The sequence below is a fragment of the Triturus cristatus genome, chromosome 3_2, assembly GCF_964204655.1.
Source record: "Triturus cristatus chromosome 3_2, aTriCri1.1, whole genome shotgun sequence".
In the NCBI taxonomy this organism is placed as follows: domain Eukaryota; kingdom Metazoa; phylum Chordata; class Amphibia; order Caudata; family Salamandridae; genus Triturus; species Triturus cristatus.
In genome coordinates, this window is record NC_140584.1 from 826,944,024 (window position 1) to 826,968,630 (window position 24,607).

General features: G+C 38.9%; 1 protein-coding gene across 5 annotated transcripts in view; it reads right to left on the reverse strand.

The window, feature by feature from the left end:
* The window catches only part of INPP5K (inositol polyphosphate-5-phosphatase K), a 501,130-nt gene that overhangs the window by 45,081 nt on the left and 431,442 nt on the right, over window positions 1–24,607 (reverse strand). For all 5 annotated transcript variants that reach the window (XM_085649054.1, XM_085649055.1, XM_085649052.1 and 2 more), the window contains one exon: window positions 2,193–2,297. In XM_085649054.1, the coding sequence (XP_085505180.1) occupies window positions 2,193–2,297 (105 nt within the window). The remainder of the gene's footprint in view (window positions 1–2,192; window positions 2,298–24,607) is intronic.

Genomic DNA, 24,607 nt, shown 5'->3' on the forward strand with positions numbered 1-24,607 from the left:
CCGCTGGCTTTGGCTGCCCTGAAACACCAGGCCGCACAGGCTGGTTCAGCAAATTCTCCTGAGAATGAGATATAACTGAGCTGGAAATTGGCAAAAAAAGGGTTCCATCATTGGATAAAGTGGATAAAGCTGGTGGTCTCTGTACAGGTTCCCTAGGTGTCATAGTCTTCTGCTCTGTCTGCCCCATGCCACCAAATACATGGCTCGCAGAACTAGGAATCGACATGTTGGTTTTACAAAACAAAATTAGGTTATTTAAACTTTCTTCAATAGATGACAATTTCCCTAGACATTTGCCAACTGCAGCTGCTATCATTAACTGAACCTTTGGGACAAAGTCATCAAATTTAACATTATCAGTATAATCTTTAGACACCTTATGTCCATTATTCTTCATGTTTGAGGAAAGAGCTATTCGCCCCTTGGCTTTGGACCCTGACTGCGCGAGGACTGCATCTCACTTTTTGCTTTTTTTGCGTTTGAATGCTGGGGGGGCCATAATTAACCAGAGAGTTCCTGATAGCGATCTTAGATTCTGGTCAGTGAACATCTACAATAGCAGTTCCTTCAGTGGGCCCATCTAACTGTATCTCGCCACTCTTCCCTGTAGCAGTGTTCCTCGTGGGATCAGGACAAGACGAGAAGACAAATTCAAGCTCCACAGGAGCTGGACGAATACTTAACTTCTCCTCTACTGTATACTTTTTTTTATTAATTGCCCCCACTGCTGTTGTTAGATATGAGAGAACTGAAGATGTAGAGAAGATATTAGAGAAAATATCCTTTGGGGCAGTACCAGGCTGTGAGACTCCTGGATCCGCTGAGGAGTTTTTGCGCTCGCTCATTCCAGTACAGCGGGAAAATATTAAAACTCAAATGAATAGGTGGTGGCCGTAGTCGGGTGATAACGCGCGAAGCGGAGACCAGCCAGCGCCCTAAGCGCAAATGTCTGCGGACATCTTCTCCTTCTGCTGCGGGCTGACAGAGTCTGTTGGGATGTGTGGTCCCTCTGCAGGGAAAAACACAGATGAGCAGAGTGTCCCCTAAGGAATCAATTATTTGCCTGTTATGAAGAACACAAGATGAGTGGCCCACCCCAACCTCTTCCAAGCAGCAAGCAGAGTTCCCATAGCAGGTACCAATATTATTGTTAAATTATACGGTATGTCTCAAATATACCTTCTGGCCATGCAGATGTCAGGGGGGGTGGCCCAGCCTAGCCCTCTACGGGCAATGATGGGCACAACACGGGCCTGCCCTTGGCCCAGGCTTGGTCCATGCGCTGCCCGCACCCTAGGAGATGGTGAAGCGCCTATATAGCGTGGGAGAGCGGGAAATGCAGCTGACATCATATCCTCCTCCTGGGCACAGGGTTGTGGGACTAGTCTCTGTCCGGCAGCAATAAAAACCAGCAGTGATCAAAACAGCCATCGCTGCAGTAGATTGTGAGGCGCTATATAGCACGGCGGTGCAGGAAATGCAGCTGGCAGTCCCTCCTCCTCTGAGACTGAGATTCCCTCCAGCAGTGACAAAGATAAGCAATGATCAAAACATAGCCTGATGGTTAACATGCCTGTGATTGATCATTAGGAATAAATGACGACAGCATGTAGATTCTGATGAATAATTGCCTTGTATTAATAAAAGCAAAGCAATATTTTTTAATGCGTTCGTAAGCTTGAATGAGCATCTCTCGGTTTAATTGAATCTATTAATATTATTGATCTTATGAAGAGATAAGTATAACAGCAAAACATGTTGTCATGTTCCCATTTTTAAAGCAATAATTATTGGAATTCGAATAAAGAGAAATTTTATAAGCAAAATAAAAATTATAGACTTGGAGTCACTCTTTACAAAAAAACAGACATGATACCTGGCGCTGGTTTAGTCAAAGATTGTCTTTGTATTTATCTACCTTTATGTCGTTCCTCTTGATTCACACATATTAAAACACATTTAATAGGTACCTCTGCTGAGGAACAGCAGCTCTAAGGCAAGAGGATTCCTACAGCCAACATTATCTAATGATATTACATTATGGCAGACCAATACTCCCAAAATATTTGCATGGACGCAAGTACACCCCCAGTGTAGGATGATGGTGAGCACCCTATTTGTTTCTAACACCCACAGTGTCACAGATAACACAGACTTCACTGGTGTGCACCCTATTAGCATTAATTATTTACCTGGAAAGGCTCACTGATGCCAGTCAGGCTCTGCATGTTGTGGCAAAAGTAACACAGTAGAAATTCTCCTCCCTCGAGTGGGAGCTCATCTGCGCTGATATAAACCTGCATGGTAAGAAAAAGAAAGTCACATTAGAACCAATGAGAGGAAAGCACCAGGTAATTTTAGGGCAACATGCTCACACCAAACAGGACATTTTTATACTGCCAGCTAAAGGTTTAACAAGCAATCTCCAAAAGAGCACATTCGCCTGCCATTATCCTGAAGGCACTCCTCTCCTCAGCACACTTCCTTAAGGAGAGCACTTGAATAGGTTTTCTCTATAGACACACAAACCCCTGAATGCAGTCACACAAATCCCTTTAGGATACATGCCATGAGGATTCATACATGCAGCCTCTAGACACAACAATACTATTGTGTGCTCTCGGTGCAAGGGTCCCAGAGAAAACACATATCGACTGATAGGATGGTATCAGATTAGTATCAAGGTCACAGTCAGAGGCCTAAGAACAGCCTATTATTATAAAATCCTTCCCACAAGTCCATAGAGTTTCCCTGTTCTGGTTTTAGCATTTTCTTATAGATTTTACTGCCGCCTCTCTGGTATACCCTGCGATGATCCGATGTCTCCCTTCTCCACAGGTCAGCGCTCAGAGACAAAAAAACTGGTTTGAGCACTTTGGGAAAACGGGATCTGAATAAATAAATACAAATAATGACTGTGCCCAGAGGTTTTCCTCATATGCATGAAATGACCAGTCACTCGGCAGGTTCACAGGACCTCAAGAAGTCAGGGACTGAAACAGAGTATCCAGAGTTGTAGATTGACTCTTGACTCAGTTGCAGCTCTCGCAATGCTCCAGATCCCACGTCGTTCTTTTAATCATCTAAAAGCACAATCTGAACATAGGTCTGGATATGTCAAGGAGCTGGAGAGTGGGCCATGCAACAGAAGGGGCTGGGTGAATAAGGTTACAGTAATTTCTACAGTGAGTAACCAGTGCTAATTCTCGAGTTCGTAAGAGACTGAAATCCTACACAAGAAGCCTCAAAAGCGCGGTTCACAGGGAGGAAGGTGGATGAATGACGTCCTGAGTACATGTAATCCATTATTGTGCTGAGAATGGTTTAGACATCAGGGAAAAATGCAAATGCTAGAAATCTTTGAAGGCAAAACAGCAAGACAAAAAAGAAAGGCAGAATGGAGAAAGACAGTTTGAAAATTGTATTGCATCTCACGTACAAAAACCTACCAACAGGCTGCAAAGTCCTACGATCCACATGCCCTAAACCGATGACAATAAGATCCTGGTAGATCTTACCTCATTACAAATGCATTTATTGAATCACATAATGTGTGTTTCATTGGGAAAATGGAAATGTGAACACATGGCACTTGAAAGCACTCAGTTTCGTTAGAATGTTATGTGATTTGTAAAGCGCACTATCACCCCCAAGGGTATCCTGGTGATGAGCAGATGTGTCTGCCTAGCCCGGCCTAAGGTAGGTCAATATATTGAAAAGTTAGGTTTTCTGCTTCTTGCCGAATTCAAAAAGGGAGGACAAGTTGTGAAGTAGGAGATTGTTCCAAGCTTCGGGGAAATGTAAGAGAACACCCATCCTCCTGATCTGGTTCTGGATATGTGTGGGATGCGTGTGAGTAGGAGTCTTGCAGAGCAGAGGTGTCTGGGTGGTTAGTGAAAGGAGATGCAACCGTTCAGGTAGGAGGGACCCGAGTTGAGTAGTGCCTTGAATGTGTGTGTGTGAGGAGTTGTAATGGAGCACGTTTGTATATTGGGAGACAGTGTAGTTCCTTGAAGTGTGGTTTGATGTGGGTTCTGTGTGGGAGGTTGAGGATGAGTCTGGCTGCAGAGTTCTGGTTGGTATGTAGTCTTCTAGTGATTTGCTTGGTGATACCGGTGTCAAGGATGTTTCCAGAGTACAACTTGCTGGTTACTAAGGCATGTGTGACAGTTTTTCTAGTGTTTCTTGGTAGCCATTTGAAGATCTTCAGGGTGTGGAAGCAGGATGTAGTGATGGCATTGACTTGTGTGGTCATGTCCGGGTTGCGGTTGATTATTCTGAGATTCCAGGCGTGGGTTTTGGGTGTGAGTGTGGGTCCGAGTTCCGCCAGCCACCAGGTGTTGTCCCATGGTGAAGTGTTCTTGCCGAAGATCACTACTTCTGTCTTGGTGATCCAGCTGTTGAGGTTTTTGATGGCTTTCAGCAAGTCACTGGTGTGCTCAGAGAGGGCAGAAGCCCACTCCCTTTTCTGAGGTGCTTCCACAGCTGCAGTGTGTGGTTCCCGTAATGGTAGGTCTGTGATGACGTGGGAGGGGTATGCTGAAACTGACAAGGGTGTGGTCTGCCCTGGTAATTAGTTGCTGGCTTGTTGACTGAGATGTTGCTGATTGAGGAGAAAATCGGGCCAACAGGTGTTGTCATGGGTGGGTGGGTTCTCCAACATGCTGGATGAGGCCAAGGCTTCTTAGGTTTTCTAGAAGGGCTGAGAGTTTAGGTCGGTGCGGTCTTCTAGGTGAACGTTCAGGTCATCGAGAAGGATGAAGGTGCTGGTGTTGATAGAGGGTGTGACAATGTCACTGGCAAAATTGGTGTGGGTGTCCTAGTGGCAATATACGAGGGTTTTGACCAAGGAGAAGCTGGCTGTGATGCACATCTTGAACATGAGGTGGTCCATGTAGCTGATGGGGGTGTCCATGTAGGTACTGTCACTGATAGTGCCTTTAAATATGATGGTGATTCCACCTTTGGGCTCATGATGAAGCTCTTGCCTAATGATCCTGTAGCTGGCAGGGATGGCTACAGCGATGTCTGGTGCCTAGCTTGGGTTTCCATGAGAAAGAGCATGTCCAGAGCATAGTCATGCAGTAGGTCCCATATCTATGTGGCATGTTTGGTGAGCGAGCGGGTGTTGAATGCGTCTATTTTCATATCCGGTAATTTCCAAAACATATTTAAAGCTGATAGTTGACCTATGGCTATTAAGTATTACCCATGTAGATGCATTCTAAATTGACAACTGTTTACATTACTACTGCAGCGCTGCTCTGAGGTAGTCATTGTTGGTAATCTTGAATAGGGTGGCCACCAATATAATCTTGACTGATGAGGTCATTATTATAACATTAATAATATTAGTAGCTTGCAATGATTTTCATTGACAGACAAAATATACTAATAATAACATTTCCCAGAAATATGAACCCTATGATGCATTCAGGAGAAAACATAGCATGGCTGTGGTATAGAGATGGCACACATCATGATACTGCCATGTTCTGAAAATGCAGACAGTCTACAACTGGGACTGAAGTCTAAAGAAAGATTTGTATGATAGTCAATTTTCCCAAAAAACATTTGATTCCCTGATCTTAAAATTACTTAGCAAGAAATCCTCCTAATGTAGTCTAATCCTGGACTCCTGTTTAGACTAAGACAGACTGAATCCTACGAAGAAAGGATAGATTCAAGTCTGGTTCCAGATAGTCAAAACACTGGTGAAAGGTTAACGATAGATGAGTCTCTCACCAAGCTCAATAATCTCTCAGAAAATGTGGCAATAGGTGACAAACCCACACCACCCACTCCCTCAAAGTCCCTTTGTATCCCTACTTCCCTCCTGTCCCATCCCGGTCCATACCTCTACCGTTCGCTTTCCTAACATGACATCGACAATCTATCGTGAACATATCAATGTCCTTAGTTTGGACAATAATGAGCATTCTTGTGGTTTAACCATGATGTTCATTGCCCCTTTTACTATCTATCTATCTATCTATCTATCTATCTATCTATCTATCTATCTATCTATCTATCTATCTATCTATCTATCTATCTATCTATCTATCTATCTATCTATCTATCTATCTATCTATCTATCTATCTCATCCAGAATTTCCCTGCTTCCTTTTTTAAAATAATTTATGCAACACTCTAGTCCTGAAAGGGTAAAGTCTTGATTTATACTGGGGGCTTCCTTGTGTCTCGACAAAGCTATACTTGCACTTATACTATGAGTCAGGGTTTCCTTTTATTCATTGCAGGTTGGTTTGGGTGGTATTTTACCAATTCAACGTTTTAATACTGTGCCTGGAGTGGTAAAAGGATTTTGTCATTTTTTAGCTCAGCGTGGATGGCGTTTACTAATCCTAGGCTAGAAGAATTTTTTGAAAAAATAGCAAAAAGCTATGTCACTCTCTAGCTCGGCATGGACGACAGTGTGTTAATCCTCTGCTTAAAAAATTCTGCTAGAGAAACAGACATTTGAAGGGAGTAGACTCAGAGTACTGGTGGTGTTATAGGGAGGGTGCTTCATTTAAAAGAGCTCCTAAACATTCTTACATCTTACACATGGCGGCCGCCACTGTGTAGGTATACGCGAGTCAGAAGTTTGACAGGAAGAACATTTTTTGTTCTGCTAATAACTTTGGTGTCGTTTGACAAATCTTCAAGCCATTTTCCAAACAAAAAGTTTATCCATATCCCCTACTTCCTGGAAAGATTTGGGGTGAGCCATCAAGTGGGTGTGAGTAAAAGGGGAGGTCCAGAACACATTTGCGCCCATATATTTTCCATAGGAAAAAATTAGGCAATGATACAGGAAAAATAGAATTACACACAATTTTGCAGAAAGCTAGATCTTTACTCAAAAAGCTGAATTTTATATGATTTAGTGTATTTCTGTTTTAGAGAAATTAAGGTTAAAATGTAAAGATAACTGTAAATGCTGGAGTCCCGTGGAGAAAAAAAAATCAAAACGCGCATTCTGAATGTTTGGGACTCCTGTGGGACCCAACAATCTGATTGACAGCCACGACAAGAAGAAAAAGGTTGCTGCCGCCAAAACAGGACTCGCCATACCCTGACCACCTAGCTCTGGTTAATGGGGAAGGAGGGTCGAGGGGGGTATTCCGGCCAACACTACCCTGCTACCCGCCTCACTGCGCCAGACCAACTGCTCTCGCTGGGGGTTGGCAACAAACGTAGTGTAAAGAGATATTACTTATTAATTTACGTTAAAAAACATGGAAATTCACTGAAAAAATTAAAGGATAAAGTGGAGTTATACAAGATGGCGATAGAATCTCAATTTACGTTAAAAAAAACCTTAGAAATTCTGTTTAAAATCCATCAAATAAGCTAACTTAGCCAGTTATATGTAGCTGACATCAATATAACTTGCACCTCAGTAATGTACTGCTTAGGACCTCACATATTCGGCCCACTCTAGTCGAAATTCTCAATCTCTCCTGTATTACGGCTAAGGTCCCCAGTCTTGGTAGCATGCAATAGTTACTGCATTGCAAAAAAACATAAAAACACGATCCCATCAAATTGGAGAACTATCCTTCTTCCAGTCTGGACTATGTTGCTAGAAAAATATATTAACTGTCCTTTTTCCCCAATAGCTGGAGTCCCATCATCTTCTCCATTCTTTCCAGTATGGTTTTCCACATTTACATAGGAGAGAATCAGCTCTACTGGGTTAGCAGAAGAGCTTCGACAAACTTTAGATGAAGGCCCTCTGCTACGCTCCTCTTATTAGCTCTCACTGCTGCGTTTGACACTGTGTATCATAAGGTTCTTCTCAGTAGGCTGAGAGACTGTGGAATAAGTAATTAGGCTTTGCATTGGCTTACTTCTTTTCTAGGAGATCGCCCTTTTCGAGAGGTTTCTAATTTTTTTCATTGTTCAAACATCATCTAGCTTTGTAGTCCCGCAGGGCTCCTCTTAAGCCTGAAACTCTTTATCATATATGTCCACCTGTTGGAGAACACTGTGGAAGTAGTAAGCCTCTCATTCATTTCTTATGCATATGACACTTAACGCATCTGGTCATTAACAGCCCACTTAAAAAATGAGCCTTCTCAATCCAAGAACTGTTTGTCAGCAGTTACTGAAAGTAAAAGCTGTAGATATTTAAAACTCAATAGAAGCAAAACAGGGGATTTGGTTGTAGAGTACTAGCCCAACATTTGGAGCCCTCAATGATTGCCAGAAACTCTGGGGGACATTCCCTCTCCTAAACCAGCAGTGAAAGATCTTAGTATCTGGTTAGTCAGTCACCTAACCTTTGAACATCAAATTAAAATGGTCACTGCCTCCGGTTTTGGATTTCTCAGATGCCTAAGAAAAATCCTTTGGACTTTCTGGACCTCTGTCCGGTGATAGGTCCACCGTGGCTCCGAGGTGTTGGCTAACACATTTCATCAATCATTTTTTTTCTTCTAATGACCTACACAATATTTTGTGGTCAAATGGTGAAGAGGTTCATTGATTGCCCCAATAATAGCTGATGATCATACTTAATTGTATGTAACATATGAATGAAACTGTTGATATATTTTATGTAAGTCCTTTTACAAACTCTGATTTAATAAACTGTTATAAATGTGGTCTGACAGATTTTTTCAGAAGGCTTTTGGTATAAATCAATGCAATTGATAATGATGATCATGCTGAAGAACTAGCTTCAAGAGCACCTTTCAAGAGCACCATGAGAGAATGCAATTATCCAGGTTGCAGACGGTATCCTATAAATCACTGATAATGATGAGCCATGTTTCTTGTTGCTGCTACAACTCCAGTGCTTTTGATGCTGTCAAACACAAGGTATGATAATCAACCTTTGCGTGAAACTAATGGTAATACTAATCGGGATACAAGACACTGCTAACCGTATAACATGATCTAATTATACTTTAGAGAGAATTTGGTTACAGGCATGGCAACACCAAGAGAGAGTAACAGGAAAACTGAAATAATGGAGAGGAGAAAAAAGAACGATTAAAAGAAGGGAAGGCATTTAAGGCCTTCCTAAAATTCAGGTGAGAAGGGACAGACTTCAGACTGATCGGAAGCACAATCCATAACTGAGGGCCATGTACAAACAGTGCTCAACCATCTATTCTGGATTTCCCGAATTCAGACATCAAGAAGAGCATTCACTGTCTGAACTGTCTTGACGTGGACACACTTTGTAGTATTGTAAACTGTCAATCCAGATGTGAGGGGAGACATTTCAAGACCTTGAACAACTTTATGCATAAAGCAAAAGGTCTGCAACAAAATTCTCTGCTTTACAGGGAGCAAGTGCAGACTGACACAGGCATTGGTAATATCATTCCTTTTTTTTAAAAAACTCATGAGCTACCCTTACTGAAAAATGTTAAACGTACTGAAGCTGATGGAGGGCTGTATCATGAACACCTCAGCAGAGAATGCTTCAGTAATCTAATATTGATGAAACACAAGATGCTATCACTTCCCCAGGAAGGTAAGATGGAAAAGGAGAACCTTCTTCAAAACTTTCAATTTATAGAAACAACAGAACACTAATGATTTTATATGAGATGACACAGAAAGCAGAGAATCAAAGAGAACTTAAAGGAATTTCATAAAGTTGGCAGGTAATGATGCAAACTGTAAGGGCATAAAGAGTTTGTCAATCTTTCTGCATTTTTGCCCACCACCAGCAATTCTAGTCCATTAGCATTTAGCTTTAAAAATTCTGGGACATGGAGGCATGTACTGTGTAGAGATCTCCACATTGCCTAGGTACATATGGAATGGATGTGAGAGAATGTTCTGGGAAGAAGAGTTAGAACAGAGCCATTGATGTGGAAGAAGCTGCTCTCTTCTAACTCTTCTATGACATAGGCAATGTGGAGATCTCTACACATCTCCCTTTTACACAATACAACAAACATAAGTAAAAACTATATAGTAATAAACTAAAGAAAGATCAAAAGAACTAATAAAATATTAAAATATACGAAATGCATTGGGTGGACATCTAAGGTTGTTATGAAAATTTATTTTCACCTGATTAGAAATGAACGATGAATATGATTTTCAATATGAACTGACAAAGTTTTGAAATTCATTTGGAGTTAAAAAATTTTGAATAATAAAAGAAAACTGATGAAGAAACCAGCGAGTTTCATCGTATATTAAGTGCGCCCTTGTTAGTGAGAAGATGTTCTTTCTTACAACATTTTTGCATTGATAAAGACACGCCGGGACTTCGTGTTTCACAAGGTGCGCCGAAACTATATTGTTAAACCATCCACATACCTTAGAGTGCACGGGGATCACACAGTTATAATTTTTCATTTTTCAGTCCGCCTTATCCCTGATTGCACCAAATTGAAACAATGCAGTTAGACGACATAGCTCAACTTACCACCAATAAAGCGGAGACTCTTGGCTTTTCGCCTGAAGCAGCCTTAGAAATTTATGATCTGATTCAGGAGACCAGACGTTTCACTCCACAAAAAACTACTACAACACAGTTACTTCGACAATTTGAATACTTGAGCAAAAAAGAGATTAATCAAAGGATGCATGCCACCACGTTAATCCATTATCACAAAAACAAGAGAATACCTAGGGGCCTTAGGATAGCCCTGAAACCAATGCTTTGCAAAAACAGCAAGAAATTCATTGAAAGATGGTATCAGATTTTAAATAAATGTTCACTTGATTTAATTTTGTTGATTGTGGAAGAACTATCGAAAGCGTTAATCGAACTAGAAGAAGAAATCAAAACTCTACAAACAGAAATTAACAAAATCCCAGACTTAACCAAAACTTTGGAAGAAATCAACTTGAAATTGGACAAATATGCCAAAGAAGTGAATGAAAGAAAAATCCGAAAGTATCGAAGAGATACATTAGACTATAAACTTGAAGAAGTTTATTCTTGGGCAGAAGTATACAATCAAAGGAAATGGCAACCAAAAGAACAAACACAAAAGACAACAACATCCTCATCTCAAGAAAGCGTAGTATCTGACTCGGAGATTTCAGCATCAAGAGGCCCAATTAACAAATCTACCACGTCTTCAAGAAAACCGTCCACAAGCACCATCACCCAACAATCATCTTTTTTAGACATCAGTCCTGCCGCAAACTCTCCACCAACAGTGGAAGAGTCACACGAAGGGGCAAAAGAAACAGATCAAAATATCGCGGTAAGGACCAGGAGCCAGATGTCGAAAACAACCTCGTAGTAAACATCTCCTCAAAAACTTTAACTAAAGCTGAAATCAAACTGTTAAATAAAGGCATTACATTTGTTCCCACTTATCGCTCTAACTTAGCAGAAACTGAAATCGCTTTGTTAAAATTTTTCAAGTCTCTAAAATTAAAATTCTTTTTCAAAGATTCACAATCACCTAAACTCAATGAGACTTGGGATAAAGATTTCAAACCAAAAAGTACCTTTTGTGCGCCATTTACTCACAAAACGATTGAAGCCTTTGAACGATCAGTATTAGCAGATATTCAAGACATCAAGTTCACTAAACCTAAAAAGATGAATCTATCCTCCAAAGAATGGAACACTCTCAAAAATCTAAGTTCACAAAAACAACTTACTTTCCAAAAAGCCGATTAAGGCAGTGCCCTTTTTGTTATGGACACAGAATTTTACATTAAGAGTGTTAATCAACATGTTATGAATCAAGACATTTATCTTCCTTTAGAATCTGATCCTACATCTGAATATCAACAAATCCTTGACAAAATTATAATACACGCTTTTGAAATGAATTGGATTTGCGAAAAAACAAAAGAATTTTTTGTGACTAAGTTTCCCAGAAGGCAACAATTGTACATGCTGCCTAAAATACACAAGGACATGGCTTGTCCACCATTTAGACCCATTGTATCTGCTTGTGGGTCGATTTCAGAACCCATTGGAAAATTTGTAGATAAGTTTCTTCAACCCATTGTACAAAAAAGTGTCACTTATATCAAAGACACCACGGCATTTTTGAATCGGTTGAAATCAACTGTACTTGATGAAAATGTGACATATTTTTTGTGTACTATCGATGTCATCGGGTTGTACACTTCTACACTTCAATACCTCATAATGAAGGCTTGGAAGCCTTGGAGTGGAGCTTACTAAAGAGTGACTTAGAGGATTCTCAAAAATTGTTAATTTTGGAACTGATGCAGTTTGCACTATACTGCAGCTATTTTGAATGGCAAGGGAATTTTTATAATCAAGCCAGTGGTACATCCATGGGATTCGGGGGGGCTCCCTCGTACGCTAACATCTACATGAGTAAATTTGAGACAGATCATATACTTGAGAATTCTGGTTGGAAAGAAGGCATTGTAATATACAAGAGGTATATTGACATATTTGTGATTTGGAAGGGATCTCGTACACAACTTGAAAATAACATCACCAATTTGAATATGCATAATGATCGGATTAAATTCACTCATTGTATTGAAGAAAAATCTATCGCATTTTTGGATGTCATTGTGAAACTTGATCAAAATCAAATCTTCACCCAACTTCATATTAAAAAAACGGACAAAAACTCTAGTCTACTATTCCAAAGTTTTCATCCAGAATCACTGAAGAAACATCTACCTACCTCCCAGTTCATAAGAATGAAACGTATTGTATCTAATCAAGAAGATTTAAAAACCACCCTTGAGAAACAAACAATGAAATACAGAATGAGAGGTTACCCTGAAAGTGTTTTACTAACATCCCTTGACAAAATATCGTTGCAATCAAGAGATGACCTTCTTCAACAACGCATCACCAATTCTAAAGAAACGAAGAAAACAGTATGTGTATTAAAATACTCCACTGAGTCACAAAAAATACAGAAAGCCATCACCAAACACTGGAGAATCATACAAATGGAACCAGATCTAAATAATCTATATGATGATAAAATCACTTTTGCCTTTCAACGCTCTAAAAATCTCAAAGAACTGTTGAATGTTCCTAAGAAATCTACACAAAATTGGCGTGGCATGCTTCAATGCCAAAACTGTATTCATTGTGGCAATGTCATTATTGGAAAAGAATTCACCCACCCCACTAAGGGTTACCCCATAGCCCTCAATCACACAAGCACTTGCGATACAGTGAATTGCGTCTACGCCATTAAATGCCCATGTGGCAAAGTATACGTTGGACAAACTGAGCGTAAAGTGAAAGTTCGTATTACTGAACATAAGAGCAATATCAGGATGAAGAATTTAAAATCATCTGTAGCAAATCATTGGACAGAAGCGGGTCACCAAATATCACAACTACGCTTCACTATACTTGAAACGATTCCACAACGCCGCGACATGGATCCCACTAAACAAAGACTACGAGCTGAATATTTTTGGATTAAGAAATTGAACTGTTCCCATCCTTTTGGGATTAACGATCGTATTGAATATATGTGTTTTTTATAATTTGAATTTTCATTATTCAGCATTGGTAATAGGCACCCTTTGGTCCTTACATCATGTTTCTACTGACATGGATCTGTTAACTCTGTTTGATACGTATTATTGAATTTTTTCAATTTTTTCTTTTTCGTATGTTTAACTTTATTGCTCACTTTTCGCATACACACTTTTCGTGTAAGCACAGAATTCCCAGTTCATTTGTTACCTTATGTGCGTGTAACTATTGGTTCACTCATAGCTTTTCATTTTCATTGGTTCATTTGGGAGCCAATGACAGCTTTATATTTTGTGCGCGTAACCATTGGTTTATTCACAGCCTCCTATTCTCATTGGTTCACTTGGGAGCCAATGACAGCGTAACTCTTATCCTTGCACCATGTGATATAAATAGTCCTATCCTGCATGATTTAACTAGCCACTTATCTCGGCATGAACGCTACACGCCGAGTGCGTAATTCCAACAGCCGCAGAGACCTTTTGTGTCCCGAGTAAGTTTATTTAGTGATCGTTTCTAGTGTTTTAGATTTTGTTTCTTTGCCCTACACCTTGTTAGTCATAATCTCGCTGAGCATAGTTGTCACCACCATTTTCGCTGATGTTTCCTTACCAGATGAAGGTTGTTGCACTACCAATGTCGCCTGTTTTTTTGCTTTCATTTAAAAAAAATTTTTTTAGCCACTAGGCATTCTTTATTATATTTTTAAGCGGTTAGACCTTAAGAGTTAACGATCATGTGTAATGTAATCTAATTTGTGGTTATATGCATTTAAAATTCATGATTAATTCACATGTATTAGACTGTATGCTTGAGTGAAGCTAATGGTCCTGTCTCATTTACTTTTAGACCCCTGAAGAAGGGTCAGACCTTTATTTGACCCGAAATGCATTGGGTGGACATCTAAGGTTGTTATGAAAATTTATTTTCACCTGATTGGAAATGAACGATGAATATGATTTTCAATATGAACTGACAAAGTTTTGAAATTCATTTGGAGTTAAAAATTTTTGAATAATAAAAGAAAACTGATGAAGACACCAGCAAGTTTCATCGTATATTAAGTGCGCCCTTGTTAGTGAGAAGATGTTCTTTCTTACAACATTTTTGCATTGATAAAGACACGCCGGGACTTCGTGTTTCACAAGGTGCGCCAAAACTATATTGTTAAACCATCCACATAACTTAGAGTGCACGGGGATCACACAGTTATAATTAGAAGATATGTCATCAGATATATCCGTATACAAATTTTGTTCCCCCAATTAACCCAGTGACTAGGTTTTCTAATGGGCTATAAGTTGTTAATAAGCAACTAAAAAGTTGCCAATTCCTCCACAAATTCTCCACAGGTTTTTGTCTCCGTTTCTCATCTCCTAAATCGCTCTCAAACATATCCACTGCAGCAACTGGGTAAGATCGTTGTCATCAATACATCAAAGACTAAATTAATGTATACAAGCATCTCTTCTTAGTGCATCCTCATTAAGGAACAGCTCTCCCATCTAGCAATGACAGTGGTTCGCCTGACTACCTCCTACAAAGGCAACATCTGCAACCCAGAACATCCCTTATAAGTAATAAGTTTCAATATTCAAACACTATGGACAAGGAGGATAAAGGCTAAAGGAGTTTAGAAATCTGTACCTATGAGGGAAAAACAGAACAAAGTGTAGTGAAATAGTTAGACAGCTCTATTTTAATGCCATCTAAGTTTTTGTGTAGGAATGACAGATCCAATCAAGTGCAGAACACATTTGCGAAGCACATAGTTTTCTATACTGGAGAACCCCAAACCACCGTCAATTGGACATTTATACTGAATGATCTTAGACACCCATAGGGTTTAGTTACGGAAGACGTATGCAGTCAATGTACATTTCACATTTAATTTTGTAGCTTTAGCGAATCTGAGGAGTACATTTTAAGCCATGTAGAGAAATTGTGGATGCTCGTAATCCTTTACAGCCAAGAGATTTTAAGATTACCTCATCTATATAGACCTTTTGCATGGTGTCTAAAAGCAATTGAATGTTGCAATCATACATATCATTAATTTTACTGAAAATGTTTATTACTGGAAAGGTTTATCCCTAAATAGAAATATTTCATAAGGCCTAAGGTCAAGCTCAGGCCTTTAATTAAGAGCAAGTTCTCACAACTATTTGGTGGCTCAAAGACTCCCAAACTGATCACTCAGTGTCGTTTTATTTTTAAGCTTGAGATTTCTGTAAAGCTATGCAGTTCTTCCAAAGTAACTATACGCAAACAATCAGGTTCAGTCAAGAAGCAGAGCACATTACCTGTAAACAATGCCAACTTGTGCATCCCTCGCTTTGTTTGGACTCCTACTATGTTGGGGTTACTATGTCTGTTTTTAATTAATGTTGTGAGGGCAAACAGGAGGAAAGACAATGGTCACCTCTGCCTCAGACCCCTGAATAAGAGAACTGGTGGCAAAAACACGTCATTCACCTTGTTTTTGGCTGAGGGAGACACAAAGCCTGCCAATATATATGTTGTTCTGTTTAGGCTGAAACCTAATTTTAAGCCTGGCTTCTCAGGACAGCTGTCACCAAACCTTATGTCATCTATAGAAAAAAAGCTTTAGGAAGCAAAACTGAGAGAAGGGCTTTGGTCCTAGCCAAATGTTGATTAGCTTGAGTTAAGCATTTGATTGAGGCGATTTAGGCTTCTACTGAAAACGGGGCTTGCAACACACTTTTTGCCTTGTGGAAAAGTTATGGTCAATACTGTAGATCTGAGTTGGTTATGGTGAAAAAGATTATAGGCTCCATCTGTTTATGATGTAAGATTACAACAAAGGTATTACACAGTGTTAACGCTTCAGACAGTCATTTTGCTATATGATATCTCACAGAACACCATAGTTGTCTAGAGGTTGGTGTTGATTACTCCTTCTGATAGAACCGGAGGATAGAACTGCCCATTGAGAATCCTTGTTAGACTCTCTTAGTAGGGGCTGTACAGGGTTTTGCTAACTGTAACTGTGTACATATTTCTAATTTTATGACTGTTTGCCTGATAATTGCCTTTTGGAAAAGCAAGCTTATGCTCATTACGGTAGGCCATCAAGGATTAGGGTGTAAGTGTTATAATACTGTGTTAAAGCCTGTACACAGGTGTTGTATTCTTACATATCTTGTTACTATGCTTCTTGTTTTTCCTCTTACATTCCAGTTCTATTTAGAATATACTTCTAGAATCTCGGATTGCACTGGGGCCAGTTGTACTGGGCTTCCCTGAGCATCTGAAGGTTCCTGTTGCTGTGCTGCATTTACTTATAATAAATATCCTTAAATAAAATGGATTTCAATTTCTTTCATTGGCGACGAGCGGAGGAACACTCTTCTCACCTCTTAAAGACAGCAGCACAGAAGATCAGTGTTCCAGAACCCATTTTCAAAGGATTTATGGATTTATCAAGAAAGGAGAAATTTAAGAAAATATAAGGACGCTCTTATGAAGGAAGAAGAAGCCTTGAAGTCTAACAGTGATAATTGCTTCGCTCTTCACATAAGGAACAACAAAAGGAAAAAGAGGAAATACTACAGGAGCTCATTCACGAAAAAAAAGGATGTTTTAATGAGGTCCGCTTATTTTTGACAACCACATTCTTCAACGAGGAACCAGTAGAAACTATTTTCAGTGCTACAAAGAAAAACAAATAAAGGAGGAAAAATTTCGACTTTCAACACATCTCCGGTTCGTCAACTACCTGCGGGATTTGTATGCATCAACGACGCTGCCTGCATCTTTTGAAATTACTCCATGGTGTTCGCGAGCTGAATTGGACCGAAGACCCGTCATTGTACTTCAGAATGTTCCTCGTCAGCCCTTCCGAGCATCATACGAACGCATTGCATCTTGAGAGCCGAAAGTGTCTCTGGGAACGTGCGTACATGACGCAAACGACGTGGCGGACATTTTCTTGTTGTGGATTAGTAACCACACGATCGGTAGAAAGAATTCACACGCAGCGTTCAAGAAGTAAGAACATTTCTTGTTCCCTTGGCTACAATGGTATTTGATAGTAGCTGTCACCATTAAAGGTCAGTACACTTAAGAATCTGCAGGAATACACATTGGGCAAGAGAGACTCACAATTTAAATTTATAATATGTGGAGGCAGATTCAACAAAAGTTTGAAATGTACTTTCATTAACTGATAAATTCTAAATATTTAATTAAGAGGCTTCACTGGATTTATGATTGTGGGGTAGTTTCTCCTACTTGTAGCTTCAAATGTATTCAATTTACCTACCAGACGAAAAACATCAGCAGGGTTTAAAAAAAAAAAATAATAATTGACAAAGTGTATTTTAGAAGAGGTTAAAGTATCTCTAACTTAAAAATATGCAATTCAAACCGCCAGCAAAGTTTTTACAAACTAAAGGTGAACCACCACTTCCATGGGCTAGGTGGAAGGACGAATTAATTAATTACATGAAAGCGATTGATGGTGAAAGAATGGGAGCGGAAAGAAAAAAAAGCATTTTGTTACACTGTTTAGGTTCAGAGGGACAAATGGTGTTTAGAGCATTACCGCAAATAAGTATTACGCAAAATGGAGAACCAACTAATGTATACAATGAAGCATTACTTAGGATAGAAAAAAGATTTACACCAAGAAGTAATATAGCCTTGAATAGGTTCAAATTTTATACTAGGATACAAGAAGAAGGAGAGTAATTTGATGACTTTTTAACAGGCTTGCGCACTTTAAGCCTACATTGTAACTTTGGTAACATCACAGATGAAATGATACGAGACCAAATTATAGTTCATGTAAGATGTAAGGAAACACAAAAACAACTATGGGTGATGGGTTATCCAAAATTATTAGAAGCCATTTCCACAGCAAAAGCGTGTGAGCAGACGGAAAAGTGGATGCATGTAGTATAGGATAATGGTAACAAATCGGATAAACAGGAAGAAATTGCTGTCGTCAAACACCAAGCTGAGCTTAAAAATGAAACTCAAAATTTGAATTCTACGTCAGTTCAAAATGCTAGTTTTAATACCCCTAAAAGGTTTGTTAGAATGGGAAAAAACGGACTGTGCTACAGGTGTGGGAACAGAAATCATATAGCTTCATTTGCTGAATGTCCAGCCATGAAAAGAGAATGTAAGAACTGTGGAAGAATTGGACATTTTGCAAACGTGTAGGGATCAGAGAAAATATACTACTCAATATCGCTCCAGAATTTCATGTACTTCTCAAGGACCTACACAGAAACTAAATGATACTGTAAATGGTGATGTATCACAAACTTCAGGTTTTGTTGAGTCTCTCCTGGATAACGTTGCTACAATTAAGGATGATGAGGCTTTGTCAATTAAAAAAACACCCATGTGTGTGGTTCAGATATGTAATGTGAATTTAGATCTTATGGCAGACTCTGGATCACCCTGGACAATAATATCTAAACAATATTTTGAAGAAAAACTTAGCAGGGTTTTTGACCTGAATAAGATTTATTCACCTGATATAAATCCTGTAAGTTATGATGGTTCACGCATTGACTTGATGGGTTATTTCAAAACATCAATCCTGTTCAAGACCAGAAAGGCAGAGATACACCTGTATATTTCGGTTAAAGGTATAAATGTCTTAGGTTGGAGGGATCAATGCAAGCTTGAAATTATGCTGAATCCAAGACTTAAAGAACCCGTGGTGTTGGATGAATCACTTAATAATATGTACATCTCATTTACAGGGTCAGATGATATGGAAAACTTCATTAAGGATTTTTATAAGGAAGTTTTTACAGATTCTTTAGGGAAATTTAAGGACTATTCTCATCAAATTAAACTAAAAAGTAATTCTACACCTGTTAGGCAGAGGATTACACCGGTACCGTTAAATGTAAGAGATGAGTTAAAAGAGATGTTAAAAGAGCTAGCATCTGAGGGCATTATTGAACCTATCAATTCTTCTGAATGGGTTTCACCCATTGTTTTAGTCCGCAAACCGGATAAAAAATTAAGATTATGTGTGGATTTGAGAGCATTGAATTCTGAAATTGTTGTGGATTGTCACCCATTACCAAATATAAACGAGGTTGTGTCACTATTGGAAGGTGCAAAGGTGTTTTCCACTTTTGACTTGAGGTCAGCATATCATCAAGTTCCTCTAACAGATAATTCTAAAATGTTGACGGCTCTCATTACTCCACAGGGTTTATATCAGTTTAACCGAATGCCCTTTGGTTTGGCTCTGCGGCATCGGTGATTCAGAGGATAATGTTTAATATTTTCAAAGATATTGATGACTTCGTAAAATGCTTTCAAGATGACATTTTGATATTTTCTTTAAATGATGAAGAACATTTCAAACATCTGTCATTAGTGTGTGATAGATTAAAAAAGAGTGGCTTGACGCTTAAGGCTCACAAATGTAAAATGTTTAAAAAGTCGGTAGAATATTTGGGCCATACTCTAACTGGGGATGGAGTGATTCCCAAAAAATCCAATGTTGATGGAATTTTAAATGCTCCTTACCCAAAGACCAAGGAACAGTTACTATCTTTTGCAGGAATGTGCGAGTATTATTCTAAATTTGTGCAAAATTTTGCAAGTAAAATGGAGCCCTTGAGGAGGTTGTTGAGAAGAAAAAATGTGTTTGAATGGTCAGAAAAACAGGAACATGCTTGCAATATTATTAAGCAGGATATTTTAAATGCTCCGATATTAAGACCTTTTTGCATGAACAAACATTGTATTATCACTGTTGATGCAAGCTTGTATGGAATTGGTGGTGTATTCTCACAAAAGTGTGGAAATGAAGAATGGAATGTATACTTTGCTTCTAGAACCCTAAATGAGACTGAAAGGCGTTACGCCGTTATAGAAAAAGAATTACTCGCATGTGTATGGGCAATTGAACATTTTAGAAATTATATTTGGGGTGCAAATTTTACATTGAGAATAGACCACAAACCCTTGATTAACATACTTTCCCCAGGTGGAGGCTGGAACTCCACAGCTAGAATTGCTAGGTTGACATCCAGGTTGCAAGAATATTGTTTTAAGTCTGAGTTTGTCCCAGGAAAAAAAAATGTTACAGCAGACTTTTTTTCACGTCATCCTTGTCATTCAGATTCAGACGTAAAAGATGATGAATTAGAAATAATTACTACTATTCAGGATGTTGTAGTAGGTGAGTTTTCAGACATATCTGAGGAGTCATGGAAATCTGGTGAAGAGAATGATTCTCTATGGAAGTTAATGAAGGAATATATTCTGGAAGGCTGGCTTAGAAGGAAGGATATTAGCGAAGAACATGTTCCCATGTTTAATGTTGCAGATCAATTGGAGTTAGAGGGTGATTTTGTATATAAAAATGGAAAGTGTGTTCCACCTTTTGGAGTGCGTGAGATGATTCTTACATTAGCCCATAAGTCACATCTGCTATGAAACGATTAATAAGATCTTGTTTTTGGTGGCCAGGAATGGACCGCATGGCAGATCGTTTTGTTAGGGAGTGTGATGTTTGCATTTCTAATGAAAAAAGGTTTAAAGTAAATGTTCCTCCTCTTAAAAGTACTGAATGGCCGGAGGAACCCTGGAAGAAATTGGCCTTTGATATATCTGGTCCTTTCCTTAATCTTCAATTAGATTCACGTTATGCGTTAGTTCTAATAGGTTACCACTCAAAATGACCAGAGGTCAAATTTGTTCCGATGGCTACCACTAATAGAGTTGTTGAATTCTTTAAAGAGATCTTTGCAAGAGAAGCTTGTCCATCAATCATTGTCACTGATAATGGGGTTCAATTGACTTCAAAAGATATGGAACAGTATCTTAAATGTCACAATATCAAACATGTCACTACATCATTGTATGCACCACACGAAAATGGTCTGGTTGAACGCTTCAACCGGGTACTAAAAAATTACATATCTGATATTCTTAAGCAGACACATGATTGGAAAAATGCTTTAAAGGAAAGATTGTGGATGTATAGAATCACTCCTCATTCTGTTTCTGAAGTCAGCCCATTTCGTCTGTTGAAGGGAAGAGAGCCTGTTTCTCATATTTGTCCTTGGTGGCTCAAGGAGAAGTGTGGTAATAATATCAGGAATGATTGCAACATTATGGATACTAGCATTATTGTTAAAGAAAACCAAAAAAAATATAGAGAATGGTATGACAGTAAATGGAATACAAAGGAGCATAATTTTAGAGTAGGTGAATTTGTGAGAATTAAAAAACCTGGTTTCTTAAGGAAGTGTTCGAACAAGTTTTCTAAGCCCATTAAGATCACCAAAGTTTTTAGGAATTCGCTTATAACTCAGGATGGTAAGATTTGGAATGTCAGACGTGTTTCTAAGTGTCCTCTGAATACTAGGTCCATCCATAATCCCAGTCAGGTAAATTACAATTACTCACCTTCAAATTTACCTGCTCCCACCAGGTCTCAGGAGTTACCTCACACTGCTGCTGATACCACAACGTTACACAATGATTCTGTTGCTCTGAGAGTTAAAGACTCTTCTCGACCAAGGTCTTTACCCACAAAATTGTTAGGTTATGTTAGATAGTTTGTTTCTTTATGCTTTTGTTAAACATTACTTGCTTATTTATCTTTTCATTTTTTTGTTTATTTTTAAATAAGGGAGGTATGTTGTATTCTTACATATCTTGTTACTATGCTTCTTGTTTTTGCTCTTACATTCCAGTTCTATTTAGAATGTACTTCTAGAATCTCGGATTGCACTGGGGCCAGTTGTACTGGGCTTCCCTGAGCATCTGAAGGTTCCTGTTGCTGTGCTGCATTTACTTATAATAAATATCCTTAAATATATTGGATTTCAATTTCTTTCAACAGGTTATTTTGTTACATGGGATCGCACAGGTTATTTTGTTACATGGGATCTCAGAAATTGCTCTAATAGACACGGGCTTTGCTGTTGGTCACACCACTCTAACCCTGGAGGTCGATGAGTTTCACTTTGATATGCCTTGTTAATCCCTCCAAGGAGTGGCTGGATATTGTTTTGCTAAAATCAATTTTTCCATATTGCAATTTTATAACTATGCCTAACGTGTGCTTTGTGGCAAGTGGAACTGAATTGGGGGAGGATGATTAAGTGCAAAATGTTTTCAAAATGTCTTAAGCACAGCTATTGGCATTACCAGCTATTGCTAATAAGAAGGCTGTAGGCGTGATAGCTTCATTGGCACAGGTCATGTCAGGTGCTATAGGTTCGATCAGTTTATTGTGAAAACTTACAAACAAAGGCTGTAGACCTGACTTACTTGTTGTGAAAAGCCTGTGTTAAAGCCAACAGCCTTTGAGGGCGAGTTGTTAATACACTGAGTTAGAGACCAAAGGCAGGTACTTTGTTACATGGCTTACCACAGTAGGCAACGTATTTGGTGTTGGTTACCCCTCTAACGAACCCTGGGGCCAAAAAAGTGATAATCCTTGATGTGCCCTCTTAGGAAGGTTTACATATAATTTCACCAACTGTAACAAGATACATAATATATATATATACACATGTGTGCATATTTATAATTTTATGACTGTATGCCTGATGGGTGTATTGTGGGAATGTTTATGCTCAATGTAGCTGGCCTGAGTTTTCTATGGTGTAAAGCCCATTTCAAAGAGTTTAGGCCTGATCGGTTTATTGGGAAAGGTTTTGTCAAATGCTACAGGTCTGCTCTGTTTTTTTACGAACTGTTACAAGAAAGGTCTTAGATCTAAACTCTTCACCATTGGAAGCACAGTTAACGTCAATAGGCCTTTAGGGTTGGAATGTTATTGCACTGTGTTAAAGCCTGTACACAGGTACTGTGTTACATAGAATCTCACAGATTGTCCTAGTAGTGAAGGGTTTTGTTTCTGATCACCCCCTTTGACATACCATGTGGGTAGAAGATTTTCTGCATTCTGATAGGTGGGACTGCCAAGTATAGCTGTCTGACAATCTCTTAAAAACAAATTCCAATCAGACATAGGACCTAGGGACCGGCATAATTATGTCATTGGTCTGCTAGAGTGTCATTCACTTTCTGCTCCTGACAATAAACAACATGGGACAATGGGTCAGTCCGCTTCAGCCATTGTACCCATCGCCTTATGAGCAACAGCATTTGCCTGATCATGCACATCCTTCTGAAAATAGTTGCCCATTTAGTTTTTCCTTTTAATTCTTTTATAGGCCCCTTTCATTTCTTTTTTTCCTACGTTTTATTATTTGTTTAGAGCAACCTGCAATGGCACCACTCGTTTAATCTGCAGGGCATTGCATCCAGTGCAGCCACTGCTTCTAAAAAGAGCAGACAATTTGGAAAGGCACTGTGCATAATGAAAAGCACATAAATTACCAGTATATCAATTCGATGACTGTACCGGGTTCCCCAAACATTGAGAAAAGGTGCCCATGATATAATAAAACCCTAATTGTGGTGTTCCTTAAAATGGACGAGGGCTGTATTGTGTGAGTGGGAGGACGTTGTTGTTCTTTTAACTGATCTTGCGAATGTTTGTTGAGTTTGTGTGTGTGTGTGTGTTTTATGGGAATGCGTAAGTGCATGAACGCCAGAATGAGTCAATTGGGGACTTCATGGAAACATGAGTGCAGAGACGAGTGACATAAGGGATTTATAATGACTGATTGAGTGTATAAACTCACCAGTGATTGAAGAGGCTCTTTTATTTATAAGCCAGATCTATAAGCATTGCCAACGCTTGTTGCAATAATTTTAGTTAGATAGTGCTAATCTTTCAGTGTCAACCAAGAAGGGTGATTTGTTTGTTTTCGGTTTCAACTATTGCAATCAAATCTATGGCTAAACATGTATTGTCACAAATATGTCTGTTTATTATGGAGCCTAAATGGTACACAAAAATAAGAGAAGGCTAAATATTGTGCAAACAGGTCACCAAGATTGCTGTGGCTTTACTAATTTGACATAATTGTTCAACAATGCCAACCAAATTACAAGCCATGTGTTCCTTGTCTGCTTTCAATAGTAGAGAGTTTGTATAATTCATAACAGATTTACAGACTGAAAATATAGATAAGAAGTATTTACAGATTTTTGAGGACTAAATAACAATTTCTTGAAAAGCCTAACACAATGACACAGATAATGCATTAAGTCCAAGAACCTCATTTTGTGATAGATTCTTAATTC